The sequence below is a fragment of the Chanos chanos genome, chromosome 16 (assembly GCF_902362185.1).
Source record: "Chanos chanos chromosome 16, fChaCha1.1, whole genome shotgun sequence".
In the NCBI taxonomy this organism is placed as follows: domain Eukaryota; kingdom Metazoa; phylum Chordata; class Actinopteri; order Gonorynchiformes; family Chanidae; genus Chanos; species Chanos chanos.
The window spans coordinates 3,919,401-3,936,001 of record NC_044510.1 but is presented as its reverse complement, the minus strand read 5'-3'; the positions used below and the strand labels follow the sequence as shown (position 1 = coordinate 3,936,001).

The window sequence follows — 16,601 nt, the reverse complement described above, 5'->3', positions numbered from 1 at the left end:
TGATTTGAGAGACTTTTGTTAAAGAGATATAACCACTACTTTAGATACAACGAAGCAAAATGAGTTCAATGCAAGTAACAGTGTTGGTAATGTGCTGAGCACACTTGATAATGTGTATTTGCTCTTCTTTAAAAAGTGTTTCTGGTTGAAGTTTGTTTGACCACAGTAAACCTCTTTTCCTTTAGTTGGTTTTATGAAGATAAACTTGTGAAGTGATTCAGGATCCTGAATCAGTGTTCATTTCGTCGATGGAAAATGTTCGTCAACGTTTTTTTTTCCACGACGAAAAACGAGGCGATAACTAAATAAAAATGCACCTTTTAAAATAAAAACTGTGACGAAATATACCACCATTTTCAAAATGTCAGAGACAGACGAATGGACAAGCGAAATAGAAACAGTGTCTTGAATAGTTCATAACACAAGACATTTTCCCTTCATTAATTCTCCTCTGCATGTAAATGTTACACACAGCTGATGAGGACAAATGTAGCACCTGCATCACGTCATTGTTATGTTACCCATCACTTAAACTTTTTCACTAGTGTTGGGGTACAAAGTAATACATTACAGTAATTTCATTATTTTTCTTCATAACAAAGTCATGTGAAGCATTACAGTGTAAGCTCTTATAATCATGTTATAATTTCTCATTTAATAAGAATTTCATTCCCCGTATTATACATATATTTTTAAGCAAAGAATATTATTTACTGGAATTTAAATCATAAATGAATAGCCATAATCTTTTAGTGAATAAATAAATTACCAAAACGCTTGTCAAAGTTGGCCCGCAGGAGGAACAGGCTTTCCAGTAAATGATTTGAGAGACTTTTGTTAAAGAGATATAATCACTACTTTACATATAAGGAAGCAAAATGAGCTCAGTAAAAGCAACAGTGTTGGTAATGTGCTGAGCACACTTGATTGTTTGACCATGGTAAACCTCTTTTCTTTTAGTTTGTTTTATGAAGATGTATTTGTAAAGTAATTCCTGAAACAGTGTTAATTTCGTTGACAAAAACTGAGACGAAAAATGTTCAACAAACTTTTTTCCACGACGAAAGCGAGAGGTAATTCAGGATCCTGAAGGAGATGATAACTAAATAAAAATGCACCTTTGAAAATTAAAAGCTGTGACGAATTACATTAGCATTTTCGCTGACGAATACTAACGAAACAATAATGTCAGAGACAGACGAATGGAAAAGCAATATAGCCTCCGTCCTCTGGAAATTGAACATTAAACATTTTAACTAGCCTTAACTTGGCAACCAGCCAAAAGTCCCATAATGTACAACAATATGATCATTTTGTGACACTTAGCGTTAGTAGTTGTAATCAGGATAGGCTACCTCATTTTAATTAATTTCCATGCACGATCAGGATAGTAAAATATGGATCTTACATCGGTGTTTACGCAGCTCTTCTTACACTTTTTCCAGCCAATCATTCTTGTTGTGATGATTAACTCAGGAGCCAAATGTCATTCACTTAACCATTAATCAAACCTTCTTTACAAATCAGAAGTTTGGGGTATGTTATAGGCTACTGACTGCAGTACATTACGGGCCAGTACTCAGTGACGGCTGGTGGTGATACTGGGTGGGTGGGCTAACAAGTGGATTATACCCATCAGTAATTTACACTGCAGCAACAGCAGCATCACATCCCAGATACCAAGTCACAGCAAGGCCAATATATACCTTGTTATAGCAAGTGCTCTACAACAACACCATAGAGAGGTACCCACAAGAATGGCCTGATGCCAACAAACTCTGTATCTGTCTCCCCCCCTCCTCTCACACACACACACAGGCTACATACCATTTAACTATTTTCCTCTGTACACATTAACACATGCCATTTTAACAAAAACAAAATATGCAAGAATGATGGAATGATAGGCTGCATGATAGAACAGAATGCTCCACATTGTCAGCCTACAATGTCAGAAAAGGGCCTACCTAGGGATGCACTACAAAACATGTTCCAACTGTTATGATTGCCCATAGATACTGCAACTGTCGTTTTTTTTTTTTTATCACAACCGTTTTGCAACACAGGGCCATGATTTAGAGGGACAGCCGGGGCCATCCGTACTGCACATAGGTGAAAGCATTTGCCAAGAATGTTTTCGTAGATCAAGAATGAAAATTGGAGGATCGAAGACGATCAGAAACTATCCTAGTCCCGACCGTAAACAATGCCAACCCGCGATCCCGCGGCGTCCCCTACAACCCGCCGGGCAGTGTGAAGGAAACCAATGAGTCTTTGGGTTCTGGCAGGGAGTGCGGTTGCAAAGCTGAAACTTACAGGAATTCACGGTCCAAGCCGTGTCTCCTCCAAAAAGCAAGCATGGGAAACAGAAAAGCGAATTCTTAGCTACTTATCGCTAGCCAGTCCTTTCGTTAAAACCAAGTTTCAAAACTTACGATTTTGTCGTTTGTCCTTTTGTGTTATTTGAACGTCGTTTAGACGATGTGTCCCCAGTCTCCTCACTTCCAATTTTTCCACCAACGACATCGAAGAAAAGGGATGTGAAAGTAAATAATCCGCCTCGTTCATGCTAACGCCCACCATTGCCACAGTCGCTCACTTCTTTCTCCCCACTCTCATACATGCAGGTGCTACAGTAGCACCTCACTGTATGTACCGTCTGTACAGTCGCTGTCATTGGTCAAAAGTAAATGGGCTGTGGGCTGAATTAATTTAGCTCAAATGATCAGCAAATCAAGGGGGCGTGGCATGACACCTGTCACTCACTTGACCCTACGAAGATGAATGGTAGCTGATTCTACTGTGTTTGGGCTGTAAAAAATAAGCCCATTTGGGTATATCCTGCGTTTTTCTTGCGACTGTTTGGTGCTGTTGCTGCTCTAGGTTCCACCAAAATGTAAAACAGTCTGTTATAAGGTTTTTTAACAATAATTTTCTCATCTTTATTGTAAAAGATAGGGAGGGCTTAGCCCTGCTAGCCCATTTATACCAGCCGTCCCTGCCAGTACTATATTTACCCAGTGTAATGCAATTATCGTTGTAATATTACAAGTTACAGAGCTCTTCAAATGAGCGCCCGCTAACATGAAGAAAGTTTGTAACTTTCTGCTGCATCCACCCAAAAACAGCAAAAAAAAGGGTGCTGAACAGGTGAGGACAGGCAAGAGGCAAAGTTTGCCTTTAAACAATGTGGCTTCTCAGCGGTTTCAAAAAGTCATTCATCTCAGTAAATACGTGTTTTCTGAAATGATATATTTACATGTATTTGTTCTCTTGGTTATGACTCACGTACGATAATTTCACTCAAAATACGATCATTTTAAGCCTCTGGTACGATCCTTTGACATTTCCCATCTGGCAACTCATATCATGGCTACTCTCTGAGGAAGAAAAAGAACGGATTTGTGACTCATTTTGGCTATAATACAACTGAAAATAAAACGCACCGCAAACAATGTGGGTGCAAAATCGATTGGAAAAATCCCTCAAACCTCAAGAGGCATTTGAAGGCGCATCACCAAGAAATGATAAAAAAGTTAGAGTTCTATCAAAACAAAATCAATTTAAAGGCTTGACTTTGTTAGCCAGAAACAGACGGCTATGTTTTCTTGTTCGCTTGACTTGGTAACGTTAATTGTGCATACCCATAGCAAGCCCAAGAATATCTGTGTCCTTTATGAAATCACTGTTATGATTTAATTTTACAAAAATGCAAATTGATGAAAATGTGACTAAAACTTGTCTAGTTTTCATATGCTATAACTAGACTAAAACTAATAATGATCAAATGACTAAACTATGACAAAAAATGAATATGTATTTTAGTCAAAAGACTAAAACTAAATCAAAATCACCTGCCAAAATGAACACTGTCCTGAATTACTTGGTGTGTTGTTGAACCACTAATAAAGCACTAATCAGACTACTGAATGTCTTCCTTGTACATTCTGTTTTCTAGATTAGTATGGGTTTTAGAGATGAACTTAGAGGCAGTGGCGTTGCTAGGGTCTGTCATTTGTAGCCCCAAATAATTTTTTCATGTGAAAAAGAAAACAATATGCTGTCCTAATGTTTGTTGGAGTAATAGCAAAATCACTAAAGAGCTTACAGACCAAAACATGATTTAAATTCATATAATGACATAATTGAACAAACATGAATAATGTTACGAAAGCAACAAGAATTCTGTCTGTAAAGGTTGAGTGTGTTGCTTTTTTATAATATAAATATCTGTTCTGCACACTGTTGGACAACATCTTCACCTGAGTTTCTGCAGTTTACAGTGTGGATCCTCTAGTAAAACTGAGAGCAGCTCCACTCCTGTGTCTCCAGGATCATTCCCACTGAGGTCCAGCTCTCTCAGGTGTGAGGGGTTTGATCTCAGAGCAGAAGCCAGAGCTGCATATCCTTCTTCAGTTATACTGCAGTCTGAGAGTCTAGAGACATAAGCAAAGTTTTTCTTCTGAATATTCATACAATGTGTTTTAATTATTTCAAAGTTGATCAATTGTTTTAATGCAAGAACTGATTGTACATGTGCACTCACACACTCTGACCATACACCTGGTCTGTGATTTTGCTTTTCCTCCAATAGACAGACACAAATCTGATGTAGAAGTCATTTTAACTCATAGACATTTTTAACTGTAGAACAACATTTCCCCGCCAAAACTGGGACATTAACATGGCAAACAATTCAGGATGAAAGAAAAGAGAACTGAGACAGACAGGAGCAAAACAGAAGAGAAGAGAAACAGATAACTTAATTACAGACAGAAACAGTACAGCAAAAATGACAAGAACAAGAAAGTGGAGAGAGACAGAAAAGACACTGATGTCAACAAATGAGGATTAAAAGACAGACAGGAAGAGAGTAACAAGACACAGACAGTGCTCATAAAGAGGGTATAAGACAAGAAGAGAGAGACCAACAAGACATAAACCACCTTTTCTAGCATATATGTAGAGTTACATTTTTCATGTTTCAAATAAATCATATGAAATCATACAATAAAACTTCTTTTAAATTATTGATGTATGGAAAGTTATCCTTTCATAAACAGTGCACTCATGCTTTCAAGGTAAGAGAATGATTCCCTCTGGGGTTATATGCCATTATAAGAATGTGTGCAGTCAACTGTGAGGTTACTTGGTAGGCATTTTAACCAACTAGCATGATATGTCTCCACCATGTACAGATGTCAATACTTTGATTGATTATAGAAAAGGCTTATTTTATCTAGGCTCTTCATTTTGTCTCCATTTGTTGGAAAACAGTGTGTTTAGCTGTTAAAATTCAAAAGATTTTTTTCCCACAGGATGATGCCCCTAGATCTCCCTCCACTGGTCTGGACAAAGCCCCAATGTCTAGAAATGCTAGAAATGTCCCTGCATAGAAATAAAGGAATGATAAGTGGAATTACTTTTTCCAGGAAGTAATGAGTAAAATAATCCCATTACAGTTTGCAAGAGTAATAGGTGTTAACTGAAAGAAATGACCACATAAACATTTTTTTGACATTTCTAACTGTAGAACAAAATTTCCCAGCAAATTTCAGGACCTGATTCTCAGGACACTCATTCTCACTTGATTTTCAGAGAGAGAAAGAGAGAGAGAGAGAGAGAGAGAGAGAGAGATAGATAGATAGATAGATAGATAGATAGATAGATAGATAGATAGATAGATAGATAGATTGGTGGGTAGATGTGTTATGTGTGAGGTGTTTTTTCTCATATGAGTATATTAGGGATGTAACGATACACTCAGCTCACGGTCCGATTCTATTCACAATACTATGCTTACGGTTTGATTCATCCACGATATTTTTAAGAAAATCAATTGAACTGACACTCGAATGAAAACAATGGATTTATTGATGCATTAACAATACTGAACCCTTGTTGTCTTGACCCTGAGAGGAGTTCTTTGAAAGTCAGACAAAAATAAATAGTCTTCAAACATATAATAATATTAAATAGATTGGTCTAAATTACATTAATATGAAATTATGAAAATTGTACCTCAACACAACTCTCAAATTTAGACACAAGTTAATGAGCTAACTCTCCTCATTTTTCAAAATTTCTGTCACTTTGATTTTTGCTTCATTGGACAAGGCTGGTATTACAGACTGACTAAAGTGCGGGCGTGACGGGATGTTGTATTTGGGCTCTAGTGTCTTCAGTAGGAGGCGAAATCCTTTATTGTTCACTACTGAGAATGGTCTCATGCCTTTAGCGATAAACACTCCTATGGATCTGGTGATATCTTGTGCTCTTGCACATGTATGAGGCAACGGGAATGCAAAACTTTTTCAAGAGAGGTTTGGCCTTTAAGCACTTTCTCTCTCACGTCCCCTGATCAGAGTTCGTCGTCATGGTAGCATTGTAAATGCTGCATCATAATTCCTGGTATTAGCAGTAGTGTAGCTGATAGTTTTTCTACCGCACATACTGTCTTCATTTTGTCAGTTAATCTGTCACCATTCTCCTGTTAAAGGACCTGAAAGCCAACATGCTGCTACACTTCTTATTTAAAGGAGGATGGCACATCCTCGATTTCAATCTCAGCTCCAGCCACACTCATTACATTTCACACTGACACTGCTAGTCTGCTACTAAAACCTCTTCTTTCTGTCCATGACTGAAACATTGAAAACGTGAGGCCTCGACTGGAATGCCAGAAGCCTGACGCATGATTTTGTGCACTGTTGACACAAACAATGATACAGGTGACCACTTTCAATTCATACATTTATTTACTACCGCTGATTAATTGTAACGTAGTGTTTGTTATATTTGGTGTTTGTATGTATTTGTATGTCTAAACATTTGAAATAAAATGTAAGCTTAGTGATGATAATAATACAAAAAAGTAACTAGGGCTTACGACAAACACCATCCAAATTATACATCGTGAACTGCCCGTGAATTTATACGATGTGTAACGTCACATATTTGCACTGTCATGTATCATGCTATGATGAATCATTACACCCCTAGTATGTACAAATATGTGTGTGGGTGTGTGTTTAAATCTAATATAATTTCTGAAAATAATATAACAATCATTTTAAAAGGTGTCACACATTGACTCACTGGCCCCCTCTACTGGTCATTTTGCTCAGTCACTTCTTTGTCTAGTCACTTCCTTGTTTTTCTTGCCTCATTCAGTTAATTATTCAATCGTTGTGCACACCTGTTTTTGGTTAATTAAGTCTGGTTTGCTCTGTATAAATATTTATATTTTCCTTAGTTTCCTTTCTGGGGGGTGTTCCAGAAAGTGGGTTTAGTGAAAATTAGTTAACTCAGAGTAAGTAGTAAACCTAATATAAGAGCCCTGTGGCTTCATTCTCCAAACAAAACAAAGCCAAAGGGCTCTTATATTAGGAGGTTTACTACTTGCTCTGAATTAACTAACTCAGAGTTTTCACTAAACCTGCTTTCTGGAACACCCCCCTGAAGTCCTTGCCTTGTGTTGGATTTTCTTGTGATTTTACAAGCAAACGAACCGGAGCAAAAGCGCGCTTGGAGAAAAGCTTTATTTGGTGGTGGTGGAACCCGGCAGCAAGTCCGCTTGCGCCGCAGCTTAACTCAGAGAACTGTTACCGTGATCAGCCTTTTATACCATGAAGCAGACAGACAATAGGTGTACAGCGTTGCTTGATGCAAATCAGAATTTAAATTCCCCTTTTGTCTGTGATGGCTGCCATTCACCCATAACCGGTTGTATTTTGCCTTAATCACTTGCTCTTGGTTCCAACAGTAACGTGGCGCCAAAGGTACGAAGCTTTCTTTGTATCTATGGTAATAAGACCATCAGGTTAAACAGTTCTCCTATCATGAACCATGTCTGTTCAGATGTCACTATAATTTTACACTTGTCTTGCCTGATGTTATCTGAAGTACCTGAGTAAGTCTAAGTAAGTCCAAGTGCCATTTGAATCCTGCCTTGTTTATGTGTTCCTGTACCTGTGTTAAATAAAAGCTGGAAACTTGCACTCAGCTTGCACTGGCACTCAAACTTGTACTTGCACTTATCCAATTTATGACAAATTGTTGCTGAGTAACTGATTACAAATATGATGGATATTTTCTCCTAATGCTTTACAGGCCAGTGCAACAGTCAGTTGTTAATAAGAGCGTTCAGTGAAAATAAAACACCATCTCACATATCTCAGAAATAGTCCAATATAACAACAGACAAAACAGATATATTTCATTCTCATTAAATGGTGACGACTGCATATTTTGATCCACTGACTGAAAATAAAACATCTTTTACAAATTTCCTTTAAATGACTCTTCAAGTACCATGTTGGGGAAATGGTCTGTCTGGCAGATATGAACTCACCTCAGTGTCTCCAGTTTACAGTGAGGATTCTCCAGTCCAGTAGAGATCACCTTCACCCCTGAATCCTGCAGATTATTGATACTCAGGTCCAGCTCTCTCAGACTGGAGGAGTCTGAGTTGAGAACTGTGAATAGATCTATACAGCTTTTCTCTGTTAGGTTGCCACTGTTAAGCCTAAAATTCAAATAGCAACAAAATTTTCAGTATTGTCCAATATCAAACACCAACAAAAGCAAGTCCAGATATGAATAAAACCAATATTGTGCCAATACATGGTCAGTGAGAAGACCATTTCTGCCTGATCAGTGAAAGCCACAAGCATAGTTCAAATTATGGGGGGGACTGGGGGGGTAAAACTTTGACCTCCCCAAATGAGGTAAAGAACAACAATTAGGGAGGGTCGAAATATTTACATATCCTGTGCTATATAGCCCCGGAGAAAAAGTTGACCCCCCTTCCTGACTGTCATTGTATAATTCACACTCTGGCCACAAGTCATTATAAACTTAAAGTCAGTAGAAAGTTTTGTGGGTTTTGATTGGAAATAAGATGATGAGCTGAAGTCGGAGTATTACATGAAACTGTCCATAAAGTTGAATTTTCTTAACCCCTAAAAGAAGTGTCTTGGGGGAGGACTGTACTCAATGCTAAAGAAGAACTGATTGTATAACTTACATATCAGAGCATAGTTTAAATTCATAATTGAACAAACATGAATAATGTTATTAGAGTGACAAGAATTCTGTCTGTAAAGGTTGAGTGTGTTGCTTTTTTTAATACAAATATCTGTTCTGCACACTTTTATACAACATCTTCACCTGAGTTTCTGCAGTTTACAGAGTGGATCCTCTAGTAAAGCTGAGAGCAGCTCCACTCCTGAGTCTCCAGGATCATTCCCACTGAGGTCCAGCTCTCTCAGGTGTGAGGGGTTTGATCTCAGAGCAGAAGCCAGAGCTGCATATCCTTCCTCAGTTATACGGCAGTCTGAAAGTCTAGAGAGAGAAGCAAAGTTTGTCTTCTGAATACATACACAATGTAGATCAAAGTTTTGAAATTATTTTAATGAAAGAACTGATTTTATAGAAACCAGTCTGTCAGGATGGGGCACTACACCTCCACCTAGGGCTGAACGATTAGGAGCGAAAATATCTAATTACGATTTTTCTCACAGATATCGTGATTGCAATCTGGTTTGCAATTTAATTTTTTGAAGTCAAGCTTCAGTTCAATATTCACTGTGTGACAGATTTAAAACATGTGATGGAGCATTACCACATGAGATACCATCAAAATATTAACTGCTCTGTATTCTAATGCAAGGATGAGAACTTAAAGATATATATTGCTTCCAATGTGTTTATTGCATTTTTTTAATTGGCAAAGAACATAGAACAATCAAACATGTAAGGGATAATGTACAGTGAGCCAATCATTACAGCGAAATAAACCCCGACCAGGTAATGCAGGATCACAACGCGAAGCGATTTAAAAATTGTTTTATTGCTTCCACTAAAAAAATAGTTCCATAGCAATGGTCTGTTATTCATAGCAGCAGTCTGCTATTCCGAAATAACAGACCGTAGAATACCGTAACTGACCAATCAGAATCGAGTATACAAAAAAGCTGTGTAATAAAGAACAATTATCACAAAAGTGGTGACTGTGTTAAGTTAAATAAATGAAGTGATAAGAAATAAAACAATTCCAATAAGAAAATAATAGGATCTTTCTGTAAACATTCTCTTACACTAAAATAGGTAGGTCATTCACTTATGGCTCACGCACAGCATCTAAATATTGAAGTGCTGCTTTTCTTCAGGACTAAATTGTCCAACGTTGCCTCTGGCTCAGCGGAGGCCATTTTTCCACACCACGAATGTAACGCTTTCCTTAGGTTTCATGTGTTTGTTGTTGGTGGGCATATACACAGTCACCTTGGGTCACTTCTAATTGGTGCGCGTGACTGGTACACGAGGAGCACGGCACTTCTGATTGGTGAGCATGACTGTCACACAAGGCGGACGGCATGAATTTGTAAAACCACTGACACGACAGTTTAAACCCTGGGTCAGATACGCTGCATAACATGTATATCCTAAACCGCAGCCTTTGCAATTTGCTAATCACATTGTTTCAAATTGTGATTTCGATTTGAAATCGATTAATCGTTCAGCCCTACCTCCACCACACTCACACTGAACACTGTTGCCCCACAAGGCTGTGTGCTGTACTCCACAGTCTGGTACAGCAGCTCCACTGTGACTGATCAAAGTCTCTCCAACAGGTGGTAAAAACAGCACAGAATCACTGGGGCTGTTCTGCCTCCCATAAAGGACATATATGACAAGAGACGTCTGAGGAGAACTTTCCTAATCACCAGGGACCCCACACACCCCAGCCACTATCTGTCTGTCCCCCTGTCATCTAGAGGAACAGCCTCTACCCCAGAGCTGTGAAGCTATTAGCCCCCTCACACCCACACCCTGGTGACTACTCATCTGCCTTAATACCTGTAGGAAGAACTATCATAAACTGTACACCACCTATGGCCAACACTTTATACCTCTAACCATTCCCTTTGGACACCTAATATACTTGATAATGCTACTATACAGTAGACATCTACGTATATTACCAAACATCTCACATAGACGCTTCTTATATATAATTGTTTATATTGTTCTATGGTACTGCTGCTATGGTTTGACCTGCACTGTATTCCCTGCACTACCCTGTGAATAGTGAATATGCTGCAAGATAGAATGACAGTGAACTTGAAACTTGAACTCCCCTTTAGCATGTAGAAAGATAGTGAGGGCTTTGTTGTAGAGTTCAAGTCTGAGAAAATGCAGACAAACATCCTTGTTATCATAAATAACTTTTCCCCTAAATCTGTAGCTGAGGGAAGTCTAAAGTACAGCATATATCACTATTTTATTCAAGTGAAACTGATAAAGCAGCTGATTCATCCTATTGTTTTCATGGCATTTTTAAGAGACATCTCTCACCTCAGTTTCTGTAGTCTGCAGTGTGGATCCTCCAGCAGAGCAGAGAGCTGCTTCACTCCTGAGTCTCCTTGTTTATTATGACTCAGATCCAGTTCTGTCAGCAGTAAGGGGTTTTTAGCAAGAGCTGAAGTCAGAGCAGCACAGGCTTCCTCTGCAACAGGACTTTTCAACAGCCTGCAGAGAGAGGAAGAATATATTCATGTCACTGACCATTTTACACCTCACCACTGTCACTATCCTTCTCAATAGTCCAGGACAGTGTCCACTTCAGCCTACAGAGAACAGGGCCAGTTCAACATTTAAATATACCAGAGACAGAATAAATTTGCTAAAAGAATGTTAAATTCTAAGAACTGGAAACAGTTTCTTAAATAGATCATTCATAACACAAGACATTTTCCCTTCATTAATTCTCTTCTGCATGTAAATGTTACATACAGCTGATGAAGACAAATGTAGCACCTGCATCATGTCTTTGTTATGTTGCCCATCACTGAAACTTTTTCATTAGTGTTGGGGTACAAAGTAATGCATTAGAGTCATTTCATTATTTTTCTTCATAACAAAGTCATGTGAAGCATTACAGTGTAAGTTACTGTAATCTTATTACAATCATTCTCTTAATAAGAATTTCATTCCTTGTATTACACATATATTTCAAAGCAAATAATGTTACTTACTGGAATTTAAATCATAAATGAATAGCCATAATCTTTTAATAAAAAAATTACCAAAGAGCTTGTCAATGAGCTTGTGTGTTGTTGAACTACTTGACCACTGTGATGCCTCTTTTGTTTTAGTTTGTTATATGAAGATATATTTTTGAAGTAATTCTTCTTCTGAATCACCTGGTGTTTTGTTAAACCACGAATAAAGCACTGATAAGATTACTGAATGTCATGCTTCTATATTCTGTTTTCCAGATTAGTACGGGTTTTAGAGCTGAACTTAGAGGCAGAAATGTTGCTAGGGTCTGTCATTTTATCCTCAAATAATTTTGTCATCTGAAAAAGAGAACAATGTGCTGTCCTAATGTTTGTTGGAGTAATAGTAAAAACACTAAAGAGCTTGTCTCTCAATAAAACCCTAAATCCACTGCTCTGAGGGTTTGTTGAGTCTTAGTGCTACACTTTGTAACATATCAATTAGTAAAGAGGAGATCATGGCAGCAAAACAGTTCCTTACAAGGCCACAGAGAGAAGGTGCCATCTGTGATGTTAGCAGAGTGTAGAAGCTCCTTGATGCTCATATGTTTCCTATCCTGAGCTCAGTTTTTCTGACAGGCCTGACAATACCTGTTAGCTGTTGCAGTTGTGACAGATCACTCGGTGCACTATGCCATGTTCACATGTGGTTGAGAAAAACAATGGGCCACTGAATCTATTGGTTATTTTGTCTATTGTGTGGGAGATTTTCACTATAGATCACAAGTCCATTGATAGGTCACTAAGATGAAATGGAGGAGACACACTAATTGTTCCACCCTGTGTTGGAGATGCAAAAAAACCAAGATAGCGAGAACAGCTAGATGGGAGAAAAGACAGATAAGGAGATAAAAAAAGACACATACGGCAGAAAAAAGAGAGGAGAGTAAGAAAGAGGGACAACCTATGTACAGACACTGCAACAACTAGCAAACCATGAGTGCTCTGAGAAAACTAAACAGCACATTACCACATGGTTGCTCTGGCCTTGCCACACCTAGAAACACCCCTGTTGTCATTTCTGGACTTTTCTATGGCCTTACACTTTCTTCATTTTAGGGGCCATGATGCACAAGATTGTCTGTGCAAAAACTAACGAACCATGAGGGTTCTGAGAGAATTGAATGACACATTGTCACATGATGACTCTTGTCTAAGCGCTCATGTGTTAGCATGGTACAGGAAGTCCAGCTGGTCCTCCTAAATTCCCTAAATATCTTTGTGAGCCAAAGTCAAGGTATTACATGAAACTGTCCATAATGTTGAATTTTCTTAACCCCTACAAGAAGTGTCTTGGGGAGGACTGTAAAGAAGAACTAATTGTACCATGTATAACACACATATCAGAGCATAGTTTAAAATCATTTTATGTCATAATTGGGATATACTTATGATATAATTGAACAAACATGAATAATGTTATGAGAGTGACAAGAATTCTGTCTGTAAAGGTTGAGTGTGTTGCTTTTTTATAATACAAATATCTGTTCTGCACACTTTTATACAACATCTTCACCTGAGTTTCTGCAGTTTGCAGTGTGGATCCTCTAGTAAAGCTGAGAGCAGCTCCACTCCTGAGTCTCCAGGATCATTCCCATTGAGGTCCAGCTCTCTCAGGTGTGAGGGGTTTGATCTCAGAGCAGAAGCCAGAGCTGCATATCCTTCCTCAGTTATACTGCAGTCTGAAAGTCTAGAGACAAAAGCAAGGTTTTTTTTTCTGAATATACATACAATGTGTTTTCAGTTATTTTAATTGTAGATTAAAGTTTTGAAATTTATTTATTTAAATGCAAGAAATGATTTTATATAAACACAAGCACACACAAACACAAACACACACACACACACACACACACTGACCATACACCTGGTCTGTGATTTTGCTTTTCCTCCAATAGACAGACACATATCTGATGTAGAAGTCATTTTAACTCATTTAACTGTAGAACAACATTTCTCAGCAAAACTGGAACATTAACATGGCAAACAATTCAGGATGAAATGAAAGAGCACTGAGACACACAGGAGCAAAACAGAAGAGACGAGAAACAGACAACTTTACTACAGACAGAAACAGTACAGCAAAAATGACAAGAACAAGAAAGTGGAGAGAGACAGAAAAGACACTGAAGTCAACAAATGAGGATTAAAAGACAGACAGGAAGAGAGTAACAAGACACAGACAGTGCTCATAAAGAGGGTATAAGACAAGAAGAGAGAGACCAACAAGACATAAACCACCTTTGCTAGCATATACGTAGAGTTACATTTTTCATGCTTCATATGAATCACATGAAATCATACAATAAAACTTCTTTTAAATTACTGATGTATGGAAAGTTATCCTTTCATAAACAGTGCACTCATGTTTTCAAGGTAAGAGAATGATTCCCTCTGGGGTTATATGCCATTATGAAAATACATGCAGTCAACTGTGAGGTTACTTGGTAGGCATTTTAACCAACTAGCATGATATGTCTCCACCATGTACAGATGTTAATACTTTGTTTGATTATAGAAAAAGTTTATTTTATCTAGACTCTTCATTTTGTCTCCATTTGTTGGAAAACAGTGTGTTTAGCTGTTGAAATTCAAAAGATTTTTTCCCACAGGAGGATGACCCCAGATCTCCCTCCACTGGTCTGGACAAAGCCCCAACTATCTAGAAATGTTAGAAATGTCCCTGCATAGAAATAAAGTAATGGCAAATGGGATTACTTTTTCCAGGAAGTAATGAGTAAAATAATTCCCCTACAGTTTGTGAGAAGTAATGAGTGGTAATTTCTTTCATTTATTATCTTAAACATTTTTTGACATTTCTAACTGCAGAACAAAATTTCCCAGCAAATTTCAGGACCTGATTCTCAGGACACTCATTCTCACCTGATTTTCAGAGGGAGAAAGAGAGAGAGAGAGAGAGAATAGATAGATAGATAGATAGATAGATAGATAGATAGATAGATAGATAGATAGATAGATAGATAGATAGATAGATAGATAGATAGATAGATAGATAGATAGATAGATGGATAGATAGATGGATAGATAGATTTGTTATGTGTCAGGTGTTTTCTCTCATATGTATATTAGGGATTTAGTGAGACAAATATAAATAGTCTTCAATCATAAAATATTAAATAGAATGGGTGTGTCTAAATTACATTAATATGAAATTACGAAAATTGCACCTCAACACACAATGCTCAAATTTAGACACAAATTAACAAACTAACTCTCTGCATTTTTTTCAGAATTTCTGCCCCTTTGATTTTTGCTTCATTGGACAAGGCTGGTATTACAGACTGACTAAAGTGCGGGCGTGATGGGATGTTGTATTTGGGCTCTAGTGTCTTCAGTAGGAGGCGAAATACTTTGTTGTTCACTACTGAGAATGGTCTCATGTCTTTAGTGATAAACTCTCCTATGGATCTGGTGATATCTTGTGCTCTTGCACAGGTATGAGGCAACGGGGATGCAAAACTCTTTTCAAGAGAAGTTTGGCCTTTAAGCGCTTTCTCTCTCACGTCACCTGATCAGAGTTCGTCGTCATGGTAGCACTGTAGATGCTGCATCATAATTCCTGGTATTAGCAGTAGTGTAACTGATGTACGGATGTATGTATGTGTGTGTGTGCATATATGTTAATAAAGTAAAATAACAACAATTTTAAATGGCTCACTGCCCCCATCTACTGGTCATTTTGAGACAGGCTTTTTGTTCACTCTGTGTCACATCTTTGCTTTCCTTCCTTCATTCAGTTAATTATTCAGTCATTGTGCACACCTGTTTTTGATGAATCAAGCCTGGTTTGCTCTTTGTATAAATATTAATATTTTCCTCAGTTTCCTCTCTGAAGTCTTTGTCTTGCTTCATGTTATCTTAAGTACCTGTGTAAGTCTAAATAAGTCCAAGTGCTATTTTGAATCCTGCCTTGTTTATGTGTTCCTGTACCTGTGTTAAATAAAAGCTGGAAACTTGCACTCAGCTTGCACTGGCACTCAAACTTGTACTTGCTCTCATCCAATTTATGACAAATACATAAATGATTACAAATATGATGGATATTTTCTCCTAATGCTTTACAGGTCAGTGCAACAGTCAGCTATTAATAAGAATATTCAGTGAAAATAAAACACCATCTCACAAATCTCAGAAACAATAGAATAGAACAACAGATAAAACAGATATATTTTATTCTCATTAAATGGTGACGATTACATATATTGATGCACTGATTGAAAATAAAACATCTTTTACAAATTTCCTTTAAATAACTCTTCAAGTACCATGTTGGGGGAATGATCTATCTGGCAGATGTGAACTCACCTCAGTGTCTCCAGTTTACAGTGAGGATTCTCCAGTCCAGCAGAGAGCACCTTCACTCCTGAATCCTGCAGATTATTGTGACTCAGGTCCAGCTCTCTCAGACTGGAGGAGTCTGAGCTGAGAACTGGGACTAGAGCTGAACAGCTTTTCTCTGTTAGGTCACAACTATTAAGCCTAAAATTCAAATAAAAATAATATTTTCAGTATTGT

The 16,601-nt window shown here is 37.8% G+C and overlaps 1 protein-coding gene across 1 annotated transcript in view; it reads right to left on the bottom strand.

Moving 5' to 3' along the window:
• Positions 1-16,601, bottom strand: part of LOC115829709 (NACHT, LRR and PYD domains-containing protein 12-like) — a 42,307-nt gene that overhangs the window by 14,734 nt on the left and 10,972 nt on the right. The window contains exons 8-11 of the mRNA XM_030793876.1: positions 13,582-13,755; positions 9,172-9,345; positions 8,354-8,527; positions 4,263-4,436 (exon numbers count right to left, since the gene is read on the bottom strand). Coding sequence (XP_030649736.1) covers positions 4,263-4,436; positions 8,354-8,527; positions 9,172-9,345; positions 13,582-13,755 — 696 coding nt within the window. The remainder of the gene's footprint in view (positions 1-4,262; positions 4,437-8,353; positions 8,528-9,171; positions 9,346-13,581; positions 13,756-16,601) is intronic.